We start from the raw sequence: 19,239 nt of genomic DNA on the forward strand, positions 1-19,239 counted from the left end.
GAATTCCTTGCCAGGCCTTACGAACCTTTTCGTTACGATCGCAACCGGGAACAGGAAAATATGGCGAAGCGAGACCGTCAAGGTCAGTCTGGGGACTCTAAACCGAGCAAGAAGTCAAAGAGCGCAAAACACGGAGATGATGATTCTCAAGACAAGGCGCCTCTTTACTTACAGTCTCCTGCTCTGGACAATGTTCCCCAGGCGGAGATCGACCAGTTCCTCTCCAAACATTCTATCAAGATTACGGACTCCTTACCCGACGCTTCCCCCCTACGACCCATTATCTCATTTTCATTTCTCCCCGCAAGCGATCCTGAACTGTACGCCCCTTTGGTTGCATTTCCCGCGCCAACCGCTATCCAGTCAGCGACATGGCCGCTCTTGTTTGCTGGCCGCGATGTGATCGGAATTGCGGAGACGGGAAGTGGGAAAACCTTGGCTTTTGGTTTACCCTGTTTGAAAAAGGTGCTAGATTTGAGGAAGAAGCAGAGCAAACAAAAGCCATGCCGACCAATCGCGGTAATCATCTCTCCGACGCGAGAACTTGCAATGCAGATTTACGACCAGCTTCTAAAATATGCGGGTTCTGTCGATGTGCGGGTCGCTTGTATCTTCGGTGGTGTGCGAAAAGATGAGCAGCGCGAGGCCTTGAAGTCTGCTTCTATTGTCGTGGCGACGCCGGGCCGCCTGAAGGATCTTCAAAACGACGGCTCTTTGGATCTTAGTAAGGTTAAGTATCTCGTTTTGGACGAAGCAGACCGTATGCTGGACAAGGGGTTCGAACAGGATATCAAGGATATAATCGCTCCAATGCCGGTCTCCAAGCGTCAGACCGTCATGTTCACTGCAACATGGCCCCCTGCTGTGAGAGAACTTGCATCGTCATTCATGGCTTCACCTGTCACTGTCACTATCGGTGGTGAGCCATCCTCAGATCCTCGGGCGAACAGCAGAATCAAACAGGTTGTGGAGGTTGTCAAACCAGTCGAAAAGGAGCAGAGGCTTGTGCAAATACTAAAAAAGCACCAGCGAGGGACAGATAAAGTCTTGACCTTCTGTTTATACAAAAAGGAAGCAATGCGTGTCGAACGGCTGTTAAGGGCCAAAGGCTTTAAGGTCGCTGGCATCCACGGCGACCTGAGCCAACAGGAGAGATTTAAAAGTCTCGAGGCCTTCAAATCAGGTGCCGCAACTGTTCTCGTTGCTACTGATGTGGCCGCTCGTGGTCTCGATATACCTCATGTGAAATTGGTTGTTAACGTTACGTTTCCCCTCACTGTTGAGGATTATGTACACCGAATTGGCCGGTAAGATACTTGGTCCCCTCTGCATAATGTCCTTGGCTAATGTACTCTTCTCTCTAGAACTGGGCGTGCTGGGGCCGATGGACATGCCATCACTCTTTTCACAGAAACTGACAAGGCTCAGTCCGGCGCGTAAGTGGAAATAGACATTCACTATCCAATAGCTCGAACATTCACTGAACGTTTATAGGTTAATCAACGTTCTGAAAGCTGCGAACCAAGATGTACCGGAAGATCTACTCAAGTTTGGTTCTACTGTGAAGAAGAAGCAACATGACGCTTATGGCGCGTTTTTTAAGGATGTCGAGCCGGGCAAGACAGCCACAAAAATAACCTTTGACGATTAAACCGGCATGTTTAGTCGGTTTTGGACCTCGTAACTTTGGATTTGACGGCTTCCTGGAGTTTGGTGTAATGTTTCATGATGTGCTCCCTCTCGAAATACAATCTATATGGATCGGTAGATTAGAACCTATTCTTGCCACGGACTAATCAACTTACACCAGAAGAACATAGCTTCCCCCAAGGCCAAACGGGAGGATGTCTCCATAAGAATCGATATTGGATTTCAGAGCAGAAAACATGGCAGTCACCGCAGCCCCGGCAGCATAGGTCTGAGGTCGCAAAGCGAACTCCTTGAACACTAAATCAATGTTCTGCCGACGCAAGAACCGCTGGACGAAGCTAAAGCTCCAAACTATCCGAATGAACATATTCACGACGTTGGCATAGACCAGACCGTGGGCGCCCAAACCGCCAAACGCTAGGAATATGTAGGCTGCCAGAGCGAAGCACGCCGAGAACAGCCCCATCCATGCGGCTTGGTTTCGAAGCTCAGCCGGGCTTGCGGCTGATGATACGAATGCTTCACCAATACCGTTGAAGGCCAGGAAGGGGATGTAATAGCAGTACAACCCGAGTAAACTATCCACTTCTGGCACAGTCCAGCGCCGCCCGCCTAGAATATGAAGTGCTTTCGGGGCCAGGGCTGGACCCAAGGGGATTATTAGGACCGTAATCATCATGTATCCTCGCATCACATTAAGCAGGTGTACCTTGGCTATCCGAATGTTGCTGTCCGAGCCCTTGGCTCCTTTGAAGCTGAGAAGAGACGAGAAGATTGTTCGACTGCTCTCTTCGATAGGCTGGAATAGGATACGAGCAAGCAGTCCCCCGTAGTTCGAAGCGAGCGAGTAAATACCCTGGTCCTGTAAGGTCGTCATGGCTGCCAGGATCATGGAGTCCCCTTGGGTTAGCAAGTGCTTCACGACGGACTGCAGAAAAACATTTGCGGATACTGAAATCAGTAGCCTTGAGAACCTGTTCGAGAGGTATTCGGCGTTGTCACTAGGAAACGTAAATCTCTGCTCCAATACTTCTGGGATCGACTGGCTTACACTGATTCGATACGGGAAAGCAAGAACGAGAAATGCCGAACCCCTGACATATGCATTGCAGCTAGAAAGTAGCCACAAAATAGCACCATCGAATAGGACAGGTAACCCAATGCGAATGGCAGAACTCCGAGGCTGCGGCCCGACCAAGCAGCCCATATGGATAAGCCACATGTAACTAGGCTTTTCACGAAAGCAGCACATATCTCAGCAGCTGCCCTCTTACTGTAGAGCATATTCTGCTGTACCACGACAAAGAATGGCTCGGAGCTCAGTTCAATGAGCGCTGCAATAGCCGTAACTGCTACACTCCAGTGGTAGAATGGCGTCTTCACAACTTCGTTGGAAGCAAAGTGTGCGTATAACGCACTAAACGTCGCTGCCATTACAGCGCCCATGACGATGCTTAGGTAGGACATGTTCACTGTCGATTGGAGTAGTTTGGTTTGGGCTTCCAGTCCATTCTGTTTTTGGCTTGACAAGCTCGCATCGTGGATTGTACCAGTGGAAGATGCTGTTGGCGGCAGTAAAGGCTGCCTCTGAATAGCTGCTCGTATACTTTCTCTGGAAAAGTATAGGATTGTGATCAAGAACAACTCAAGTTGCGCTGAAACTCCTAAGGTAGAGGGCGACAAGCTCCTCAAAACCACTTGGTTTGAGCCGAAAATGAACAGCCTGGAGGCCAATTGAATAATTATCAGCGAAGTGGCCCCAGACATTGCCGATGCCAGCATGTTGCTGGAATTTCCCATCTGATGTGACATGGCCAGACAAAGCGATGTGTTGCTTAGGAGGGGTGACAGCTGGTATTTTCGCCCTTCCTTATGTTTTCGGGTCCCCTCCACGAAAGATGTAAAGTATGAAAAGGACACCCTGAGCTTCGCTGTTGCGGGACGAGGCGGCACGACCCAACAAAAGCATCCGCGATATCAACGCTACACTGATTCCGCTCTACAATCCGAAAATGTTGATATCTACAGCGATTGTTCTATTGATAGACTATCCACAGGTTTGAATTTATGCCTTGTGGTATCGGCAAAATGCGTTTTGTGTTTAGTACTACTCTGTCGTCGCAGTGACGCCCTGCGATACCAGCAGCCCTAAAACCGTCGTACGCCTCCGGCCCTGTTCTCCCATAATCTGATGGACCACTCGGCCACTCAGATGCTCTGAGCCGAGCACGACACGGCTTCCGAGCGGCTTCTTTGAGCCTACAGAATATTTGGATAAACCTTGTTGATGACAAGCGGACATGAGGGCTGTTAAACATCAAGCTCTGCTTCGGACGAAAGGTCGCTGTAAAGCGCTAGGTGACCTAAAAAGGAGGTAGGAAGAAGGGGTATCCCCCATTCTTCACCCTGAAGACACTCAAGAGGAAACTGTATGTCCCGAGCAGCACAACTCCCCAAATAACAACAGCCACCTGCTGCGACTTGTTGTCTGCAATACGGGGAACCTTCATAGCTAGCGCAATCGCGGAAAAAGACAAGACGGCATCTATAGCAGTACAATTAGTATGTATGCGCCCCACGAGCTCTGAAAATCCGCTTCCTACAAGCACCGGAGCGCAGGCAACTTACAGATAGCAGCAATAACCTGGGTCTCCATCCCGAATTGGTTCGAGAAACCGCCTGCAAAATAGCTGATACCTCCCTTTCCATCCCCAACCACATAAGGCACTTTGCGGATGTGGTTGAACATGTGGCCGCTTGTGAACAGAAGAATGGCAATCAAGCTAAAGGCAGCCCACAGATTCCGGTTTCGTACAATGGGAAGTACGTAAGGTGAGAGTACGGTAAATAGAGTTACTGCGCCCATGAGTATTGTGAGACCTGAGATGATTCTCACATAGTTGATTGGACGGACGAGGGGCGGCTTTGGTCCATCAGGAAGATGACGACTGATCCAGGCGTACACCTGGTCGGCAGAGATTGGACTTATGGAAAGCAAAGGTAGTCAGTCAAGTGTAATCATCAGCATAGCACCCTTGTAGGGCTATATCTCACCCGCTGAAGTCGAATCTCAATGGACTGTCATCAACTCTCGCGTATGGCCCGACTGTTGGAGGGAAAACAAGAAGTACGGGAGCAGTTTGAAGCATGAGCTGTTTCTGTTATTAGCCGGGGCTTTTCAAAAGTAGCTTCAATGCATACTTTTTGGAAAGTGTTTTTGCCATTGGTGAAGTCGAGGGTACCAAAAAGCAGTTTCAGGTCGTCGGGCTTGTTGCCTTTGTTCCAACTCCTGGCGATCAGATCGAACTCGGGTTGAAAATCTCGGCAAAGAGCGCAGCCAAACCGAGCTTCCATTGCCGTCAAGATGATTGCCGCATAATAGTCACGGGGTTTTGCAATGAGATCATCATAAGAGGAGTCATCCAGCTGGAGGGGCGCAAGACGAGAGATAGACTGATAGCGCTCGAATTTGTCAACACTTGGCGAGGCAGCGAAAGTGACGGAGATGAGGTAGAGGAGCGAGGGGATGAGAGTAAAGAGCTTCATCTTGACGGATAATCCGTACAATAATCGTTCAAAAGCCCACCGAAGCGACTCAATGCATTGAAACGTGAAAGAGTGAAATAATGGTTGGAGGAACATCATCAAGCGGCGGCATATAGGTGTCCACTACCACCACTACGTGACTACGCGCGGCGGCCCCACTGCTGTTGTTTTGCTTCCCATACTGCGGAGCTGCTGATCCCCCTTGTCGTTCGCGGCTGGCATCGCACCATTAACATCGCATTTATGATTCAGCGGATTTCTACTCAAGACAAATAGCGCGCGAATATGGAGCTCTTTACGCAGGCGCCGGAACTTGTGGCCGAAGAGGATGTAGGGGCCTTGTTGTCGATCTTCATATGCAAACATGACATGGACTGACGCGCCGCGCATTTCCTAGTATCGGATGGCCCTCGCAACAGCACGGTTTGAGAGGGAGTATGACCAAGTCTATATGCGTACAGCACAGCTTCTAGATGCCGAGCGCGATCGCGTGCAGTGCATGGAGAAGCTTCTTCTCCGGATAGAGAACGAAAGTTTACAATCGCAGTTGAACCGGACAGACCAGGAGCTAGCACGGGCTAGGCAGGCCGAGGCGGACGCCCAACTTCAGCTTGACACCGCCATTAGGGAACTTGAACGCTTACAGGATGTTGTCCAAACATCATCGCGTGAAGCAGAGGCTCTGCGTGTACGTGGCGCATGCGCCATACCTTAATACGAATCTTCTGACACATCTCTTGCAGCGTGAACTTGCATCTTTGAATGCCATTGCTTCGGATTTTCAAAGAACTCAAGCAGAAAAAGTCCGACTTTCCAAAGAAGTGTCGACCATACAGTTAGAGCTCGAGAGGCTGAGATCCCAGAATACTTCCGCCAATGCGCTCCTTGCGGAAAAACAAGCTCTCACCCGGCAGCTGAACGTGCTCGAGGTCCAGCTTGAGACCGAAAAACGTGCACATGAGCGTACATTAGCCAAAGGATCCCAACAAACGGAGGAAACCACGAGTCTTGCCACAAAGCTGGAGGAAGCGCGGCGAGAACTTGACCTGGCACGACGGCACGGACAACAGATAGCGCATCAAGCCCCAGCTGTTCGCAAACCTGAGGGCACTAGCAAGAATCTGGAAGGAGCCAGGGACGACGCACCGTTCTCTTCTCCGCAGCCTCATAACAATCGAAGCAGCGCTAAAAAGACAATCTTTTCAGAGCGAACCACCACCGTTCCTCTTCGAGGGACCGCCAGTCGCTTGCACTCCGAGCTAAATGTTGCCACTCCGGGAGCTGTCCGTGCACAAAAACAACAAAAACATATTCCCACGATGCCGGGTGAGAAATCGTCGTTTTCAATAACGCCGTTCCTGAATCGCACGACTAGCCTTGGAGACTCGACAATGAGCTCCGATGATGAACTCAATGAAGCCCAGAGTGGAGGTAGCCATCAGAAACTGCCTGACCTATCTAAGCATGCACGGCGCCGTGATAGCTCGCCCACAGCATCGAAACAGCCTTCCAAGCCAGACAGAGAAAGCTCCACGACGGCCGCTGCCAAAAAGCCCAAAATTGCACAAAAGCGTAGTCTACTCGACGGTCCTGATAAGGCTAGGGAATCCAGCTTTTCACTCTCTCACCCTTTGGGACAAAAACAAGCTGCGCAGAAGAAACGCAAACTGGGCTTGCAACGGGACAGGAGCTTATTCGATGATGATGAGGAACACAACCCTCTACAGGATAGCAGGAAGCCAGGGCGGAAGCTTGTTGGTGCAGGACAGACAAATCTAACAGGGGCCCGCGCGTTCACCGGGCCTGCTGGGTTCTCACCTCTAAAACGGGACAAGAAACGGTTTTAGGGTCAGTTAGTACTGAATTTGGTAATCTCTAGTATGTCTAGACATTATGATACTAGCATCATATCAACTCATTTTCAGAAGTAGCTAGCTACTGTAGCTTAGCCTTTTCTAGACTCCAGCCATTCAACATTATTGAGCTTTTGTGGATATGCCAAGACCCCCAGGAACCGCCCCAGACTCCCAGTCGCACCTGGCACGCTCCGAGATCGTTGGACATGTTCATCGAATAATATTCGGCTGCTGGTCATGGCGTTGATACTACCATTGTGGCCCTCTAAGAGGATCAAGTGTATTTGTCAATTGCAGCAGATCCTACAAAAAAGGCTTTCCTCATCTAAACGGTGGCAGGCGCGCCAGCTCAAGGATCATTTTACTCGTGAAGCAGCAGTGCAAGGCCTCAAAAGCCGGGCTGCATTCAAGCTTCTGCAGGTATTTGAAGCTCGGTTGTGCTTTAATGACGTGGAAGACATCTAACATTCTTTCTCTCTCCACTCTTAGATAGATGAGAAATATCGCCTCTTTAGAAAGGGCCAAACCGTGGTCGATCTAGTAAGGCTTTCATCTCGCGAAACAGAAAATATCCGCTAACACCTAGACCACCGAATGAAGGGATATGCTCCAGGATCCTGGTCTCAAGTACGAACACATCATCCTTAAACAATTGGCTGCTTTATTAATTTTATTTGCCAGGTAGCCATGACGCGAACCCAGCCCAATGGCAGAGTCCTCGGTGTCGATATAATTCCAAGCCAGCCGCCAAAAGGTGTCTCCACTATACAAGGGAACTTCCTGGACCCTGAAGTGCAAGCTTATGTCCGGGATTTCGTGCGTGATCCTCGGAGGGGTCGACTTCGGTATACCGACAACCGAGAAGGGATTCTGGAGTCTATAGTGGACGCAAACTCTTCCGGTGATCTACATCTCACTGATGATATCAGTAATGAAAGAACGGTGGATGTAGTTCTTAGTGATATGTCTGCTCCCTGGACTCAAACCGCTGGATTTTGGAAGAGAAGTCTAAGTAATCCCTACAACAGGATGATGAACACCAGCGGAATGTCTTTCAGAGACCACGCTGGCAGTATGGTAAGCTTCCCTGTCCGATATATCCAGCGTCGCAATATAATGACACTTAACAGGACCTGTGCCGTGCCGCTTTAGAGTTCAGCTACGAGGTTCTCAAGAATGGTGGTCATTTCGTCTGCAAATTCTACCAGGGAGCTGAGGACAAGGATTTGGAGAAGCAACTAAAATTATTGTTTCACAAAGTACACAGAATCAAGCCAGAGTCGTCGCGCAGCGTATGAGATTACCGGTTGGTATATATCGCATTATCATTCGGCTAACGTCGTCTCTAGGAATCAAAGGAAGCCTTCTTCATTGGCCTCGACCGTAAACCGCGGGCAACAAAGGAAGAAGTCTTTGCGTCCCCTTAGCGGTTTCAAAGTGATAACGGACTCTATCTTATCCAGAGCCTGTGCCTGCTAAAGTATGCATTTAATTTCATGCTGAGTCTTCAGTTCGTGATGTCTCCATTAGTTCAGAATCCTCATCCCACTCGATGTCGGCCAACGTCGCTTCTGCAGTTTCTTGAACCTTCAAAATGATCAACGAATTGGGCCAGCCACAGAAGGGTAAAAGAGATAGCAACTTACCTCTTTAAGGCCACTCAGTTCTTCGACATAACCAGTTTCGTTCAGCGCCCTTTGCACAAAGTTCCACCCTTCTTTCCTGTACTCGTTGATGATGTTCCCGGAACACGCGCTACAGCATTTGTAGCTCCGCCCAACCACAGAGACATTCTCGAATGTGGAGAGGAACCCTCTGATCTGATGCGGCACGACACCAAGAGGGTGGTCCTGTCGGTCGCGATCCTGGGCTTGTGGTGCCCTTGCAGCTGCGCCTTGGGGGTGTTGGAGGACTGAGACAAGCAGCTCGACTAAAAGAGCCGAAGCTATAGCGGCTACTCCGGGTCGTGTAACTGTGCATTGTTGATCGAGTGTTTGGTCCTTTTGGGACTTCGAAATGCTTTAGCCAAGTTCAAAGCAGCTTCAGATGATAACTCACATTCATGGGAGCAACGACATCGTTGCAAAAGTAACATCCTAGTTCTTCCCCCGGATTTTTGTCATTCGCAATACCGTGTCGCATCACAACGAATGTATCGAACCCTAGCGCTGCATTCATGACAATTTTACCCGCCGCCTTTCCCATTACTGTCGGCAACCAGCGGGACTCTCGTGTGTCCATTAGGAGGAAGATCGCATCATGGTCGTCTATGAGCTTCCTGAGCTTTTCGAATTCTAATCGTGTCTTTTCCGTGTCCAATACAGGGTGGCCGGCCATTGGTACGGAGAGCACATGGCCCTCAGATTTGACCCCCGGATAGATCTCTGCCAGGGCTTCGGACGCCCGTAGGGCTTTCTTCGCGCCGCCGTCGAGACAGTCTGTGAAATTGAAGAGTGGTTGCCGTACGGGGTTGGAGAAAGAAACAGTTCCGCTATCTACGAATGTGATTTCTTTTACTCCCCAGGCCTAACCTATTAGCATCAATGAATCGGCAAGGAAAATCAATATCCGTACCATCAAATTCCGAGCAACATAACTTCCGAGGGTCCCAGCTCCAAGTAGAAGACATTTTGTACCCTTGATCTTCTCAAGCTCTAGGTTAGGACTAATCCGCCATTTCATTAGCTTGAGATTGAGGTCAACGGACTGGTCGGCGAGTCTGAATATCAAAACGTATGGTTAGTATTATGGGTGCTTCATGTTCCCGGGACTACGATACCTCTTTGGATCTAAGTATTCTGTGAGGTCGACGAATCTCCCTGCTAGCTTGCCTGCCAGATTTCGCTCCCACCCGGTGACCTTGGGCAATTCGTCTTTCGCGTCGCATATTTCGATGGGCTTTGGGGCTCCTGATCCCTTCAATGCGAGTGTCATCACGAGGCTGCGGCCATGATCTCGCTGAGACGGCCCTTCGCGGTAGCGCATGATCTGTATCTTTGAAAGTTTCCACCGTCGCCTTGCCAGGACCAGTAGATTGCGCAACATCCAGCCAGGCGCCTCATCATAATTTGAAGGATCAACGAAGCAGGTGAAACAGTCCTCCGGGGCTGCGCCTTTGAAGAAGCCGTCCTCAAAGCTAGAAAGCGGGGCAATGTTCCAGGAAACACCATCACTGTTGTCGGCTTTAATCCTTCGAGCCAAAAAGAACCCTCGTTGGCGTGCGTCAACCTCTTCAGACCAAACTTGTACTGAATCAATAAGGGCTGAGTTCTCGGTGCTCGCGAGACTCTTGGGCTGTGCATGTCGTGTCCCAACGGAGCTCGGGTCTGCTCCCTTATCCGCCACCCCGATGGGTACCCAGGGGGGGTCGGAATGAATGGCAGGGAATGCGAACCAGTAATGAAATTTGTACTTTTTAAGGTCCGCGTATGATAGGATGATGAATGAAGATAGGAGAGAAGGGCAGGAATAGATGGTGCCGTCGTTGATGGCATCCCAGATCTAGAAGGGATGGAATCAGCCTCGTCAACCAAGAATACATCTTGACTTGTACTGACCGTTTTCCCGGACTGCTGGAGCATTCCCACTTTGTCAGTGTTTGAATACTCTTCTATGGTGTTGACATTCTTTATGATTCCTTCGGCGCGGTAGAGGGTTGTGGGCACCCTGTGTTGTAGTAATCAAATCGCAGTTAGCTTGACATATAACTTGACCGAATACGGCACTCAGAATACTAGAAGGCTTGAGACTTACTCATCGCTAGTCAGGGCACTTGCATGTATTTGCATCCGACAAGAGGCATTCGGAGGGTCTACCGGGCGAACCTCGTAGAGCCCCAGGACTTTACGCGCGGAGTCGTCGAGCTTGTCATGATTGATCTTCAGCGACGCCAGCGCACTGTAGAACGGAAGCTCTATGTCGGAGGCAAATGGTGTGTATTGCATGGTTGTAGCTACTCGATGGTCGAAGGCACCAGGTCGTTGGTAGCTACAGTGGGGTTGTACTAGGCATGCTAGTAATATAGCTGGTAGGTTCGGGGTGATGTACGGTGCACACCAGGCGGGGTAGATCGGCTTAATTATATAGTGATCGCCAGGAGACCGCAGCCTCTCTTTTGAAAAGGCCCAGCGCGTGATGGTACGCGGCGGCTGGATATAACAGGGGAATGATAAATGACCCTGGGACATGCTCAACCATCATTCATGGACGACCTATCTATGGCCCCATGGGGCGGCGGTCAAATCGTCTGACAGAGGCAGGCGTACCCCGCGCATTACGTCACTTAATCTGGTAGCATGACTTCTCCAGCCTCAAGCGGCATCCATACTCCGTAGATGAATGTGGAACAACCTGATTGCAAGGGATCCCACAAGAGTCAGAAGGGGAAAGCAGATGATGAATGCCCTACTCGTGGTACCATACTACTGCTATCTTCTACCTCCAAAAGGGCAGTAATATAGTGTGCCGGGGCAACGTACAGGATTGAAATTCAGTTGCATACCAAGAGCAATGAGCCGCCAACAACCTACATCAGAACCTTTGATCTCCATCAAACCTCTCCTCGGCAACCAAGGTCATGTTTATTGGTATCTACGTCGATCTGAGGATAGTTTCATACCGTGCCATTTTGCCCCAAGTTCTTCTTCCGGTACTAGTATATGGCATTAATCACCGAACCCCGAACCCTACAGGTTAGAACAGAGTACAAGAAGAGTCGTTGTACAACAAAAATCAAGCCTTGAAGTGCTCGACACGCCCTCGGGGCAGTATGGTGCTCTAGAGCTACTAATCGTACGATTAACCCCTGTCTGTCGCCGTACGTACCTGTGCAGCGTGAACTCGTCAAGACCCCACTTTTTTTTTACCCAATCGCCATTTGAACTCCAGCAGACAGTCGCAATCAGTATAGCTATTTCTTCTCCCGTTTCATTCCAGGCGATCCGATTCAAATCAGCTATCGGCCGCATACGAGTCGTCTCGTAAGTGTATCCTGGCCCGGCCACGAATAAACAATGCTCATTGGCCTAAGTGGAGGTTGGTTGCTTAGCAGACCCTCAGCGTTGGCTTGAAGAGAAGGCTAACAGATGCTTAACCCTCAAGGTATCTGCGCCGGAAAGCATGCCGTTGCAGAGTATTTAATCCAACACCAAGGCTTCCGACTTCTCGAATTGAAGAACGACGGCGTCTCCCATACCGCCCGTGATCCCCGGCTACAGCACATAAACCTTACAATTAATCAGGATTCGCGGTTGGAGTTTGATACTGCCGAATCCCTTCTCGATTTCGCTACGAAGAGATGGCAAGAACACTGGGTCACCACACACAGCTGGAATGTTGCGACCCTTGACCGTTTCCTGCAGCGCCCATTTTTCCTCCTGGTGAGCGTCGATGCACCGGTCAGCCTGCGATGGAAGCGCTTCGCGGAAAGGTGAGTAATTACAGCATACCGTTGCGGCCGTTGAGTGAAAGGGCTTGCTGATCTTTGCTCGAGATGTGAAAAAAACCAACTCGAAGCCCCGCACCTCGAGGAATTCGTTCTCTGGAATGACAAGCAACTCTACGAGAAAAATGTCGGTCGTGCAGTCCTCACCGACCGAGCGCAACTCCGCCTGTTTAACTCATCATCGTCCCTGGATGAGCTACACGCCGCTCTCAAGGCGCTCAAGCTAGCCGATGAACAACGCCTACGCCCAAACTGGGATCAGTACTTCATGGAACTCGCGTCTCTTGCCGCACAACGAAGTAACTGCATGAAACGCCGAGTAGGTTGCGTTCTTGTCAGAGAACGCCGCGTTATCAGTACCGGCTATAATGGAACCCCTCGGCACCTACAAAACTGCAACGAGGGTGGATGTATGACCCCTTTGAAGTAGTGAGGAAGATAACATATTCATATTTCTGCTAGGCCCGAGATGCAACCGTGGTGAGGGAGGAGGAGTTGGCCTGTCGACGTGCCTTTGCCTCCATGCTGAAGAAAACGCCTTGCTGGAGGCGGGGAGGGAGCGCATACGAGAAGGCTCAATTTTGTATTGCGACACGTAAGAGTATGCCTTTCCTTGAACCAACGCACGTAGGCTAATTTACCGAACGAAGATGCCCTTGCCTGACTTGTACTGTCAAGATTGCACAGGTTGGAATTTCGGAGGTCGTGTACTCGCAAAGCTATAATATGGATAAGGATGTGAGTCACTTTTGACACTCTCGAGAGGACGTTCGAGTGAACGCAAACTGACATTGAATAGAGTGCGGCAATTCTTGAAGCGGCAGGCATACGTTTAAGACAGTTTTCTCCCGTAAGGAGGCCCAATATTTGCCTGGCACTAGCCGATGCTGACAGCCTGTAGCCTCGGAATGGTCTCATCTACCTCGAAGACCCAGAAGGAAAATAAATGGGAATTCGACGTTCAATGATCGAGGAAAACCCTGATAGCAAGTGAGGAGATGCAAGTAACTTACGCCAGGGCGAAGTAAGCCGGCATAAAATGGATCTGGCTGAATATCTGCCAACCATGTTCGAAAGTGCCCCGAAGATTTACTTTGACTACCAGATTGAGCCTTAGTATAGTAGCATCCAAGTTAAGGTATGCATTATCCTGCGTCTAGAGTCACTTCCTGTCAAGGTTTACTTTCGGCCGACCACTTTGTGACAGTGCCCCATTAAGACTGCATCCGATCTTGAAGCTCCCATTCTAATATATCATCACTACGTCCGGGCGAGGACGCAGATTTCTATACAGGAGGTTGTCCGCTCAGATATCAGATTCGAACCGCCTGACTAGGAAGTCTTTGCTACCGAGGTAATTTTTCACGTCACCAACGGTATACTCACCGCGATGGAACTATGACCCCGTTAGTCTTGTGGTGATGACAAGGATAAATAATATACGTACCATTCCAGCACCCAAAGCGGCATCGGTCGTTGTCTGTTCGAACACTTCCTCAAAGTGCTTGGGCACGCCTGCTCCGCTGGAAGCAATGACCGGTATCGTTATCGCAGCCTTGACGAGGTTTATGAGCTCTAGATCGAACCCGCTGTTGCTTCCGTCCTTGTCGATGCAGTTCAGCAAGATCTCTCCGGCCCCCATGACTTCCACAGCTTTCACCAATTGACAAACATCCAAGTCACGCGTCTCCCGACCACCCTTGATGGTGCACTGATACCAGCAGAAAGTTTGCCCAGCAGCATTGGGGTGTTTTGTTTCAATTGTATGGTGTGTTGTATCCTCTGGCTTGGTCACATATACGCGTTTCGGGTCAACGCTTACAACGACAGCCTGATTACCATAAGCTTTTGAGATAGTTTCAATAGCCGTCTTGCCGGAAAGAACCTCGCCAGCTTCATAAAACTCTTCGGCGGCGATAACAGCATCCGAGCCGATGCTGACTTTGTCAGCCCCTGACTTGAAATACATTGTCGCCACATCGAGCGCCGGTATGTGAGTGCCGTCTGTATCCACGGTATCCCTGATGCCGCCCCCGATCGTCAAAGGCACGAAGACGGTCTCTGATGTTCTCCTCAAGATTTCAAGCATCGGGAGATCAGCCACCGGGCAATTTCTGAAGGACGTGATGTTCAGAAACGTGACCTCGTCGGCCCCTTGCTCATAATATTTCTTTGCCATGTCCACCGGTTTCCCTAGGTTTCTCACCTGGCCTCCTGCATCTGCACCATCCTTTTCCCGAACATCGTACTGATCGCCCTTCGTGACGACAAGGTCGCCAGCGTCGTTTGTGCGGACATCAAGGCAAGCAATGATCCGGCGAGTAAGTCCATTCTTTTCTTCCGTACGAGTCGAATCATCTGATGCGAGGGTTTGCAATTTATCACCGTTCAAGAAGGCGCGGAGGGTTCGCAGACCGGCCTGTCCACTCTTTTCGGGATGGAACTGAGTGGCGAAGATATTGTCCCTCGCAATCGCGCCAATAAACGTTTCCTCCCCATACTTTGCTGTAGCAACTAACCAGCCGTCGCGCTCGAGGACGCCCGGTTCGTATAGCGCAGCATAAGAATGAACGTAATAGTACTTGCTGCTTGGATTGAGACCGTAAAAACTCTGGCCTCCAGAAGAACTGATCCGCGTATTAGTTGCAGAATTCCAGCCGATATGAGGGACACTCTTCGTTTTCGCGTTGAACTTTTGCATCTTGACTGGGACGACTCCAAGGCCAGGAACGTTTGCGTCTTCCTCGGAGCCCTCAAAGAGAGCCTGTATACCAACGCAAATGCCCATAAATGGCTTTCCCGAGGCTATGTGTTGTCTAATGGGTTCTAGGTAACCGCCGCTCGAAAGTTGAGAAAGACAATGGCCGAAATGACCAACTCCCGGTAGAATGAGTGTCTGTAGATTTCTGCATTAGTGGAACATTCAATGGAGAAAAAGAACAAAGAGCATCCCAAGCAGCCAGAAATGTTCATACCTCGACATCCTTCAGATCACTGGGTGATCTCACCCACTCAACATCATATCCTACTTTGTTAATAGCGTTGACCAGGGAGCGCACATTTCCAGCGACGTAGTCGAGCAAATGGACAGTGGGCATAGTGGCAATTGTTCAATTCCGGTCACAACAGTGGTGACCAAGGAGAAGTATAGTAAAACACAAATGTCGAAACCCGATGGCTTGTTCTCGACTTTTATATGACTCGGTACCGTGCCATGATATCTTTCCAACTAACCCCACCGAAGTGGGATAAGAGGGGCTGACTCATACTAAGACTTTTCTTTTCTGAGACTCAAAGGCGGAAAGAGGGGGATCCGGCCAGCATGCTGGTTGCGTACAAAAGAAAGATTAAAGAGGGATCAAGGCTTGATTTATATAAAGTATCATGTGGGTTCTTGATTAGTACCATAGTCCAAAGACTACTGCCTTTGTGCTTTGGGTACTGCTGGTACAACACGGAATGGAAGCAGGCGCATTGTTTGAGCTGTTTCTTGAATCTCAATCAGCCTAATGGTGTCACATGATGTAGCCTTGCCACTATTGTCTACGGAGAACCTACGCCTTCCGCGCGCTCTCAACAAAGAACAACTGTTACTCTTCATTCATCAAGGAGGACCCTTTTGGTCTGTGTACTGCGCTTTGTCGAAATATGCAATCGACCTCAAGTTCATAATCTCCTGCCAGTCCTGACGGTTCGATTACATCTCTTCTGTGTCATTTCCCTCGTACCACTCCTGAAGACCGCCGTAGGCCTCTCCTGGCCCATTTTCAATTCTGTTTCCTCCCCACTTCTCCAATATCTTCCGAGGATCGATCTTTCGAACCTCCTTGTTGGTATATTTATCTCGGCCACAGGATCGAGGCGCTGTCATATATACCCGGCTGGTTTACGGGATCAAGGGCTACTCGTTTGGCCGAAGGACTTCACCGGAGTCTCTGGACAATCACTGCAGTTCACACCTCAACGCCACAGATTTGCTGCTTGTTTTGTAGTCGTACCGAACGACTGCAATTTCCTTGTTTGTATGCAGTGATCTGGGACCTCCCTGCGCCAGCACCAGTGAAACAAGCTCTTTTGTTTTACGAGTTCAAGCAATATCATCGCCACATCTAAGACGTTGATGTCAGAGGTTTTATACAGAGTTTCCCCTTTGTGCCATTGATCGCAACTTTTATTTGCTACCCTACCCTCTTAACATTTGTTTCTGCTGTTTCAACCTGCTTTACCTGTATCCTTCATCTGTGAAAGTGGTTAAACCGCTTAAGCTTGATCTAATTACTTCACACATCCATTGGACATTCAATTCAATACAATGTCATCCTCTGTTCACTTCAAGTTCAAGTCTCAAAGAGAACCCTCAAGGGTCACTTTTGATGGCACCGGTATCTCTGTCTTCGAATTGAAGCGGGAAATCATCAATCAAAGTAGACTCGGTGACGGGACTGATTTTGAGCTTTCCATCTATAACGAAGATACTGGCGAAGGTGAGACGCCCACGACTTTGTCACTGCATTTGTTTGTTCATACTTGCCCTAAGCTAACGCTCTGACTGTTTCAGAATACGACGATGACACCAGTGTCATACCGCGCTCTACATCTGTCATTGCCCGAAGACTTCCTGCATCACGGCCAGGGAAAGGAGGTGCTGCTCGTTACGTGTCCGGGAAGATGCCGGTTCATGCCCGCAGTGCCCCTCGCAGCGACCAGTCGGTGTTAAACCGGGCACCCAGTTCCACCCAACCAGCCGGCAATGGCGTTCAAGAACTGAATAATGCCCAGACGGAAGAGGAGAAAATCAACGCACTTTTTAATCTTCAGGCGAACCAATGGCGAGAGCAACAACAAGAGATGGCCAAGTATGTATACACTATTCTTCCCGTTGGACTCTCATGCTGATGAATGGGTATAGTGCTACGCCCGTTCCCTTTGGTCGCGGCAGAGGCAAGCCTCTAAACGTCCCAGACCATCCCCCCCCGCCAGGGTATCTTTGTTATCGCTGTCGCGAGAAGGGTACGTCCAATATTGAACCTCAAAACCGCTTATAGGATATTGACATGCTGTATCATAGGCCACTGGATTCAAGCATGCCCAACGAATAATGACCCGAAGTTTGACGGCAAGTACAGGGTGAAACGGTCGACTGGTATACCTCGGTCTCTACAAACAAAGGTTGAGAAGCCAGAATCCCTCCTGCTCGACGGGTCCAGCGAGGACCTCCGCAACACTGGCGTTATGGTCAATGCTGATGGCGACTTTATCATTACTAAACCCGATAATGCGGCCTGGGAATTGTATCAAGAGAAAGTCAAAGCAACCGCAGCCGCGGCAGCTGAAGCGGCAGCAGCAGAACAAAGCAGGGAACTACAAGCCCGTGGGTTAGAGTGCCCGATTGACAAGCGGATGTTCTTAGAACCCACAAAAACACCCTGCTGTCACAAAACTTACTGCAATGACTGTATAACAAATGCATTGATTGAGAGCGATTTCGTATGCCCTGGCTGCGGGACAGAGGGCGTCCTACTTGATAATCTCACTGCCGATGATGAAGCTGCTTCAAAGATAAAAGCATACGAGGCCGAAAAAGCAGATTCAAAGAAGGAGAAGGAGAAACAGCAGACGCCGCAAGACGACCAGCTCGGCAACAGGGCATCCGACCCCAACGGCGACTCCAGGGAAAGAAAAGGCGGTTCGCCGTCGTCGACGACCAATACGAAGAAAAGGCCTGCCGAAGAGCCTCCTGTTGATGCAATGACTGGCAACTCAACGCCCGACTCGTCTTTGAAGAAACCGAAATCGGATGAGAGCCAACCGCCAGCTGAGACATCGCAACCGCAAACGAAGGAGGATTCAGCGGGCCATCAGGTACCGCCCTTCAGCCAACAGATGCCTTTTGGGATGCCTGGGTTCATGCCGCCCGTAGGCTTTCCTGGGATGGCTTTCCCTCCAAATGGATTTGGCGAAGGAATGGGATTCATTAACCCCATGGCATTCCCCCCCAACGGTTTCCCGCCTAATATGGACCCGACCTGGAATCCAATGAACATGATGAACTTCGATGCGCTCCAGAACGGGATGTACAATAATCGCGTTAACGGAGCGGCACTCAATGGCTTCAGTGGACCCGCTGCGTTCACAGGTAATGGGGAGCCCTCAATGAACATCTTTTCGATGCCTCAAATGCCCGGGCCCATGGCACAGAATAACAATGCTGGGTTTGGGCAAGGGGCAGGGGCTGGCAATTTTTCCAACCAACAGCGAACAACATTCAGCACACCCTTTTCCCGCGAGGAGGATTCTCCGTATTTCCGCCAGCCCGTAAATCCTCAGCGACATCAAGCCAGACACCGAAGAGTAAGACCAAGCGATTACCGAGAACTCTAAATACTCCTGCATGATGATCCGACTGAGCTTTGGAGGCTACGTCAAGCCTGTCGTTGGCTACCTTTCAGCATCTAGAAGAGTCGGTGGCTCTCCGCGATTTTAATCGCATGTTTAAATTGTGCGCGCACGATTAATGTATCCATATACTTGTAAATAGCATTTGTTCCTAGAACACTAGCGATTCAATACTAGTATGCTATGATTTTGACGTCGTGCGCAGAAAGCAGATTCGGGGTGCCTTGTTGCCTGAGGCAATAACATCTTGATCAGATGACAGTCTGGAAAGAGCGGTGCCACTTCACTCATCACCATTCTCCCTGAGAACCTCCTCGAAGCTTGTTGATTCAACCTTGTTTCATCAAA

General features: G+C 49.8%; 8 protein-coding genes across 8 annotated transcripts; 4 read left to right on the forward strand and 4 right to left on the reverse strand.

The window, feature by feature from the left end:
• Nucleotides 1–60: 60 nt before the first annotated feature.
• Nucleotides 61–1,651, forward strand: dbp3 (RNA-dependent ATPase DBP3; the record flags this gene model as incomplete). Its single annotated transcript, XM_071046910.1, has 3 exons — nucleotides 61–1,307; nucleotides 1,365–1,436; nucleotides 1,495–1,651. The coding sequence occupies 3 exons, from the start codon at nucleotides 61–63 to the stop codon at nucleotides 1,649–1,651; spliced, it is 1,476 nt and encodes a 491-aa protein (XP_070894430.1).
• Nucleotides 1,652–1,661: 10 nt separating this feature from the next.
• On the reverse strand, nucleotides 1,662–3,462 carry BJX68DRAFT_258178 (Rft protein-domain-containing protein; the record flags this gene model as incomplete). The annotated part of the gene is made up of 3 exons (XM_071043484.1): nucleotides 1,662–1,752; nucleotides 1,806–2,651; nucleotides 2,702–3,462. 3 exons carry the CDS (start codon nucleotides 3,460–3,462, stop codon nucleotides 1,662–1,664), a joined length of 1,698 nt encoding a protein of 565 aa, XP_070894431.1.
• A 551-nt stretch (nucleotides 3,463–4,013) lies between these two features.
• Nucleotides 4,014–5,196, reverse strand: BJX68DRAFT_258179 (OST3/OST6 family protein; the record flags this gene model as incomplete). Its single annotated transcript, XM_071043485.1, has 4 exons — nucleotides 4,014–4,195; nucleotides 4,279–4,634; nucleotides 4,705–4,802; nucleotides 4,852–5,196. 4 exons carry the CDS (start codon nucleotides 5,194–5,196, stop codon nucleotides 4,014–4,016), a joined length of 981 nt encoding a protein of 326 aa, XP_070894432.1.
• Nucleotides 5,197–5,599: 403 nt separating this feature from the next.
• Nucleotides 5,600–8,350, forward strand: BJX68DRAFT_258180 (FtsJ-like methyltransferase-domain-containing protein; the record flags this gene model as incomplete). Its single annotated transcript, XM_071043486.1, has 6 exons — nucleotides 5,600–5,884; nucleotides 5,940–7,006; nucleotides 7,325–7,472; nucleotides 7,653–7,679; nucleotides 7,734–8,129; nucleotides 8,183–8,350. 6 exons carry the CDS (start codon nucleotides 5,600–5,602, stop codon nucleotides 8,348–8,350), a joined length of 2,091 nt encoding a protein of 696 aa, XP_070894433.1.
• A 196-nt stretch (nucleotides 8,351–8,546) lies between these two features.
• Nucleotides 8,547–10,996, reverse strand: BJX68DRAFT_271251 (putative autophagy ubiquitin-activating enzyme ApgG; the record flags this gene model as incomplete). Its single annotated transcript, XM_071046911.1, has 7 exons — nucleotides 8,547–8,639; nucleotides 8,699–9,061; nucleotides 9,111–9,578; nucleotides 9,627–9,771; nucleotides 9,832–10,553; nucleotides 10,610–10,718; nucleotides 10,806–10,996. 7 exons carry the CDS (start codon nucleotides 10,994–10,996, stop codon nucleotides 8,547–8,549), a joined length of 2,091 nt encoding a protein of 696 aa, XP_070894434.1.
• Nucleotides 10,997–12,064: 1,068 nt separating this feature from the next.
• On the forward strand, nucleotides 12,065–13,396 carry BJX68DRAFT_258183 (deoxycytidine monophosphate deaminase; the record flags this gene model as incomplete). The annotated part of the gene is made up of 6 exons (XM_071043487.1): nucleotides 12,065–12,086; nucleotides 12,153–12,480; nucleotides 12,544–12,905; nucleotides 12,958–13,090; nucleotides 13,146–13,233; nucleotides 13,295–13,396. The coding sequence occupies 6 exons, from the start codon at nucleotides 12,065–12,067 to the stop codon at nucleotides 13,394–13,396; spliced, it is 1,035 nt and encodes a 344-aa protein (XP_070894435.1).
• Nucleotides 13,397–13,607: 211 nt separating this feature from the next.
• Nucleotides 13,608–15,753, reverse strand: BJX68DRAFT_174124 (imidazoleglycerol-phosphate synthase). The gene is made up of 3 exons (XM_071037101.1): nucleotides 15,471–15,753; nucleotides 13,943–15,391; nucleotides 13,608–13,891 (listed from the first exon to the last, which is right to left on the reverse strand). The coding sequence occupies exons 1-3, from the start codon at nucleotides 15,591–15,593 to the stop codon at nucleotides 13,802–13,804; spliced, it is 1,662 nt and encodes a 553-aa protein (XP_070894436.1). The 5' UTR covers nucleotides 15,594–15,753; the 3' UTR covers nucleotides 13,608–13,801.
• Nucleotides 15,754–16,413: 660 nt separating this feature from the next.
• On the forward strand, nucleotides 16,414–19,210 carry BJX68DRAFT_174067 (cleavage polyadenylation factor subunit MPE1). The gene is made up of 4 exons (XM_071037100.1): nucleotides 16,414–16,979; nucleotides 17,054–17,351; nucleotides 17,405–17,505; nucleotides 17,564–19,210. Exons 1-4 carry the CDS (start codon nucleotides 16,808–16,810, stop codon nucleotides 18,874–18,876), a joined length of 1,884 nt encoding a protein of 627 aa, XP_070894437.1. The 5' UTR covers nucleotides 16,414–16,807; the 3' UTR covers nucleotides 18,877–19,210.
• Nucleotides 19,211–19,239: the final 29 nt, after the last annotated feature.

Source organism: Aspergillus pseudodeflectus (assembly GCF_044049435.1).
Source record: "Aspergillus pseudodeflectus strain CBS 756.74 chromosome Unknown BJX68scaffold_59, whole genome shotgun sequence".
NCBI classification, from domain to species: domain Eukaryota; kingdom Fungi; phylum Ascomycota; class Eurotiomycetes; order Eurotiales; family Aspergillaceae; genus Aspergillus; species Aspergillus pseudodeflectus.

Coding starts and splice junctions, on each gene's coding strand:
- BJX68DRAFT_174124 (XM_071037101.1), bottom strand. CDS start 15,593: ATGCCCACTGTCCATTTGCTCGACTACGTCGCTGGAAATGTGCGCTCC. Junction 15,392..15,470: donor GTGATCTGAAGGATGTCGAG/GTATGAACATTT, acceptor AGAAATCTACAG/ACACTCATTCTACCGGGAGT. Junction 13,892..13,942: donor CCGCTTTGGGTGCTGGAATG/GTACGTATATTA, acceptor ACGGGGTCATAG/TTCCATCGCGGTGAGTATAC.
- BJX68DRAFT_174067 (XM_071037100.1), top strand. CDS start 16,808: ATGTCATCCTCTGTTCACTTCAAGTTCAAGTCTCAAAGAGAACCCTCA. Junction 16,980..17,053: donor TAACGAAGATACTGGCGAAG/GTGAGACGCCCA, acceptor TGACTGTTTCAG/AATACGACGATGACACCAGT. Junction 17,352..17,404: donor CAACAACAAGAGATGGCCAA/GTATGTATACAC, acceptor GAATGGGTATAG/TGCTACGCCCGTTCCCTTTG.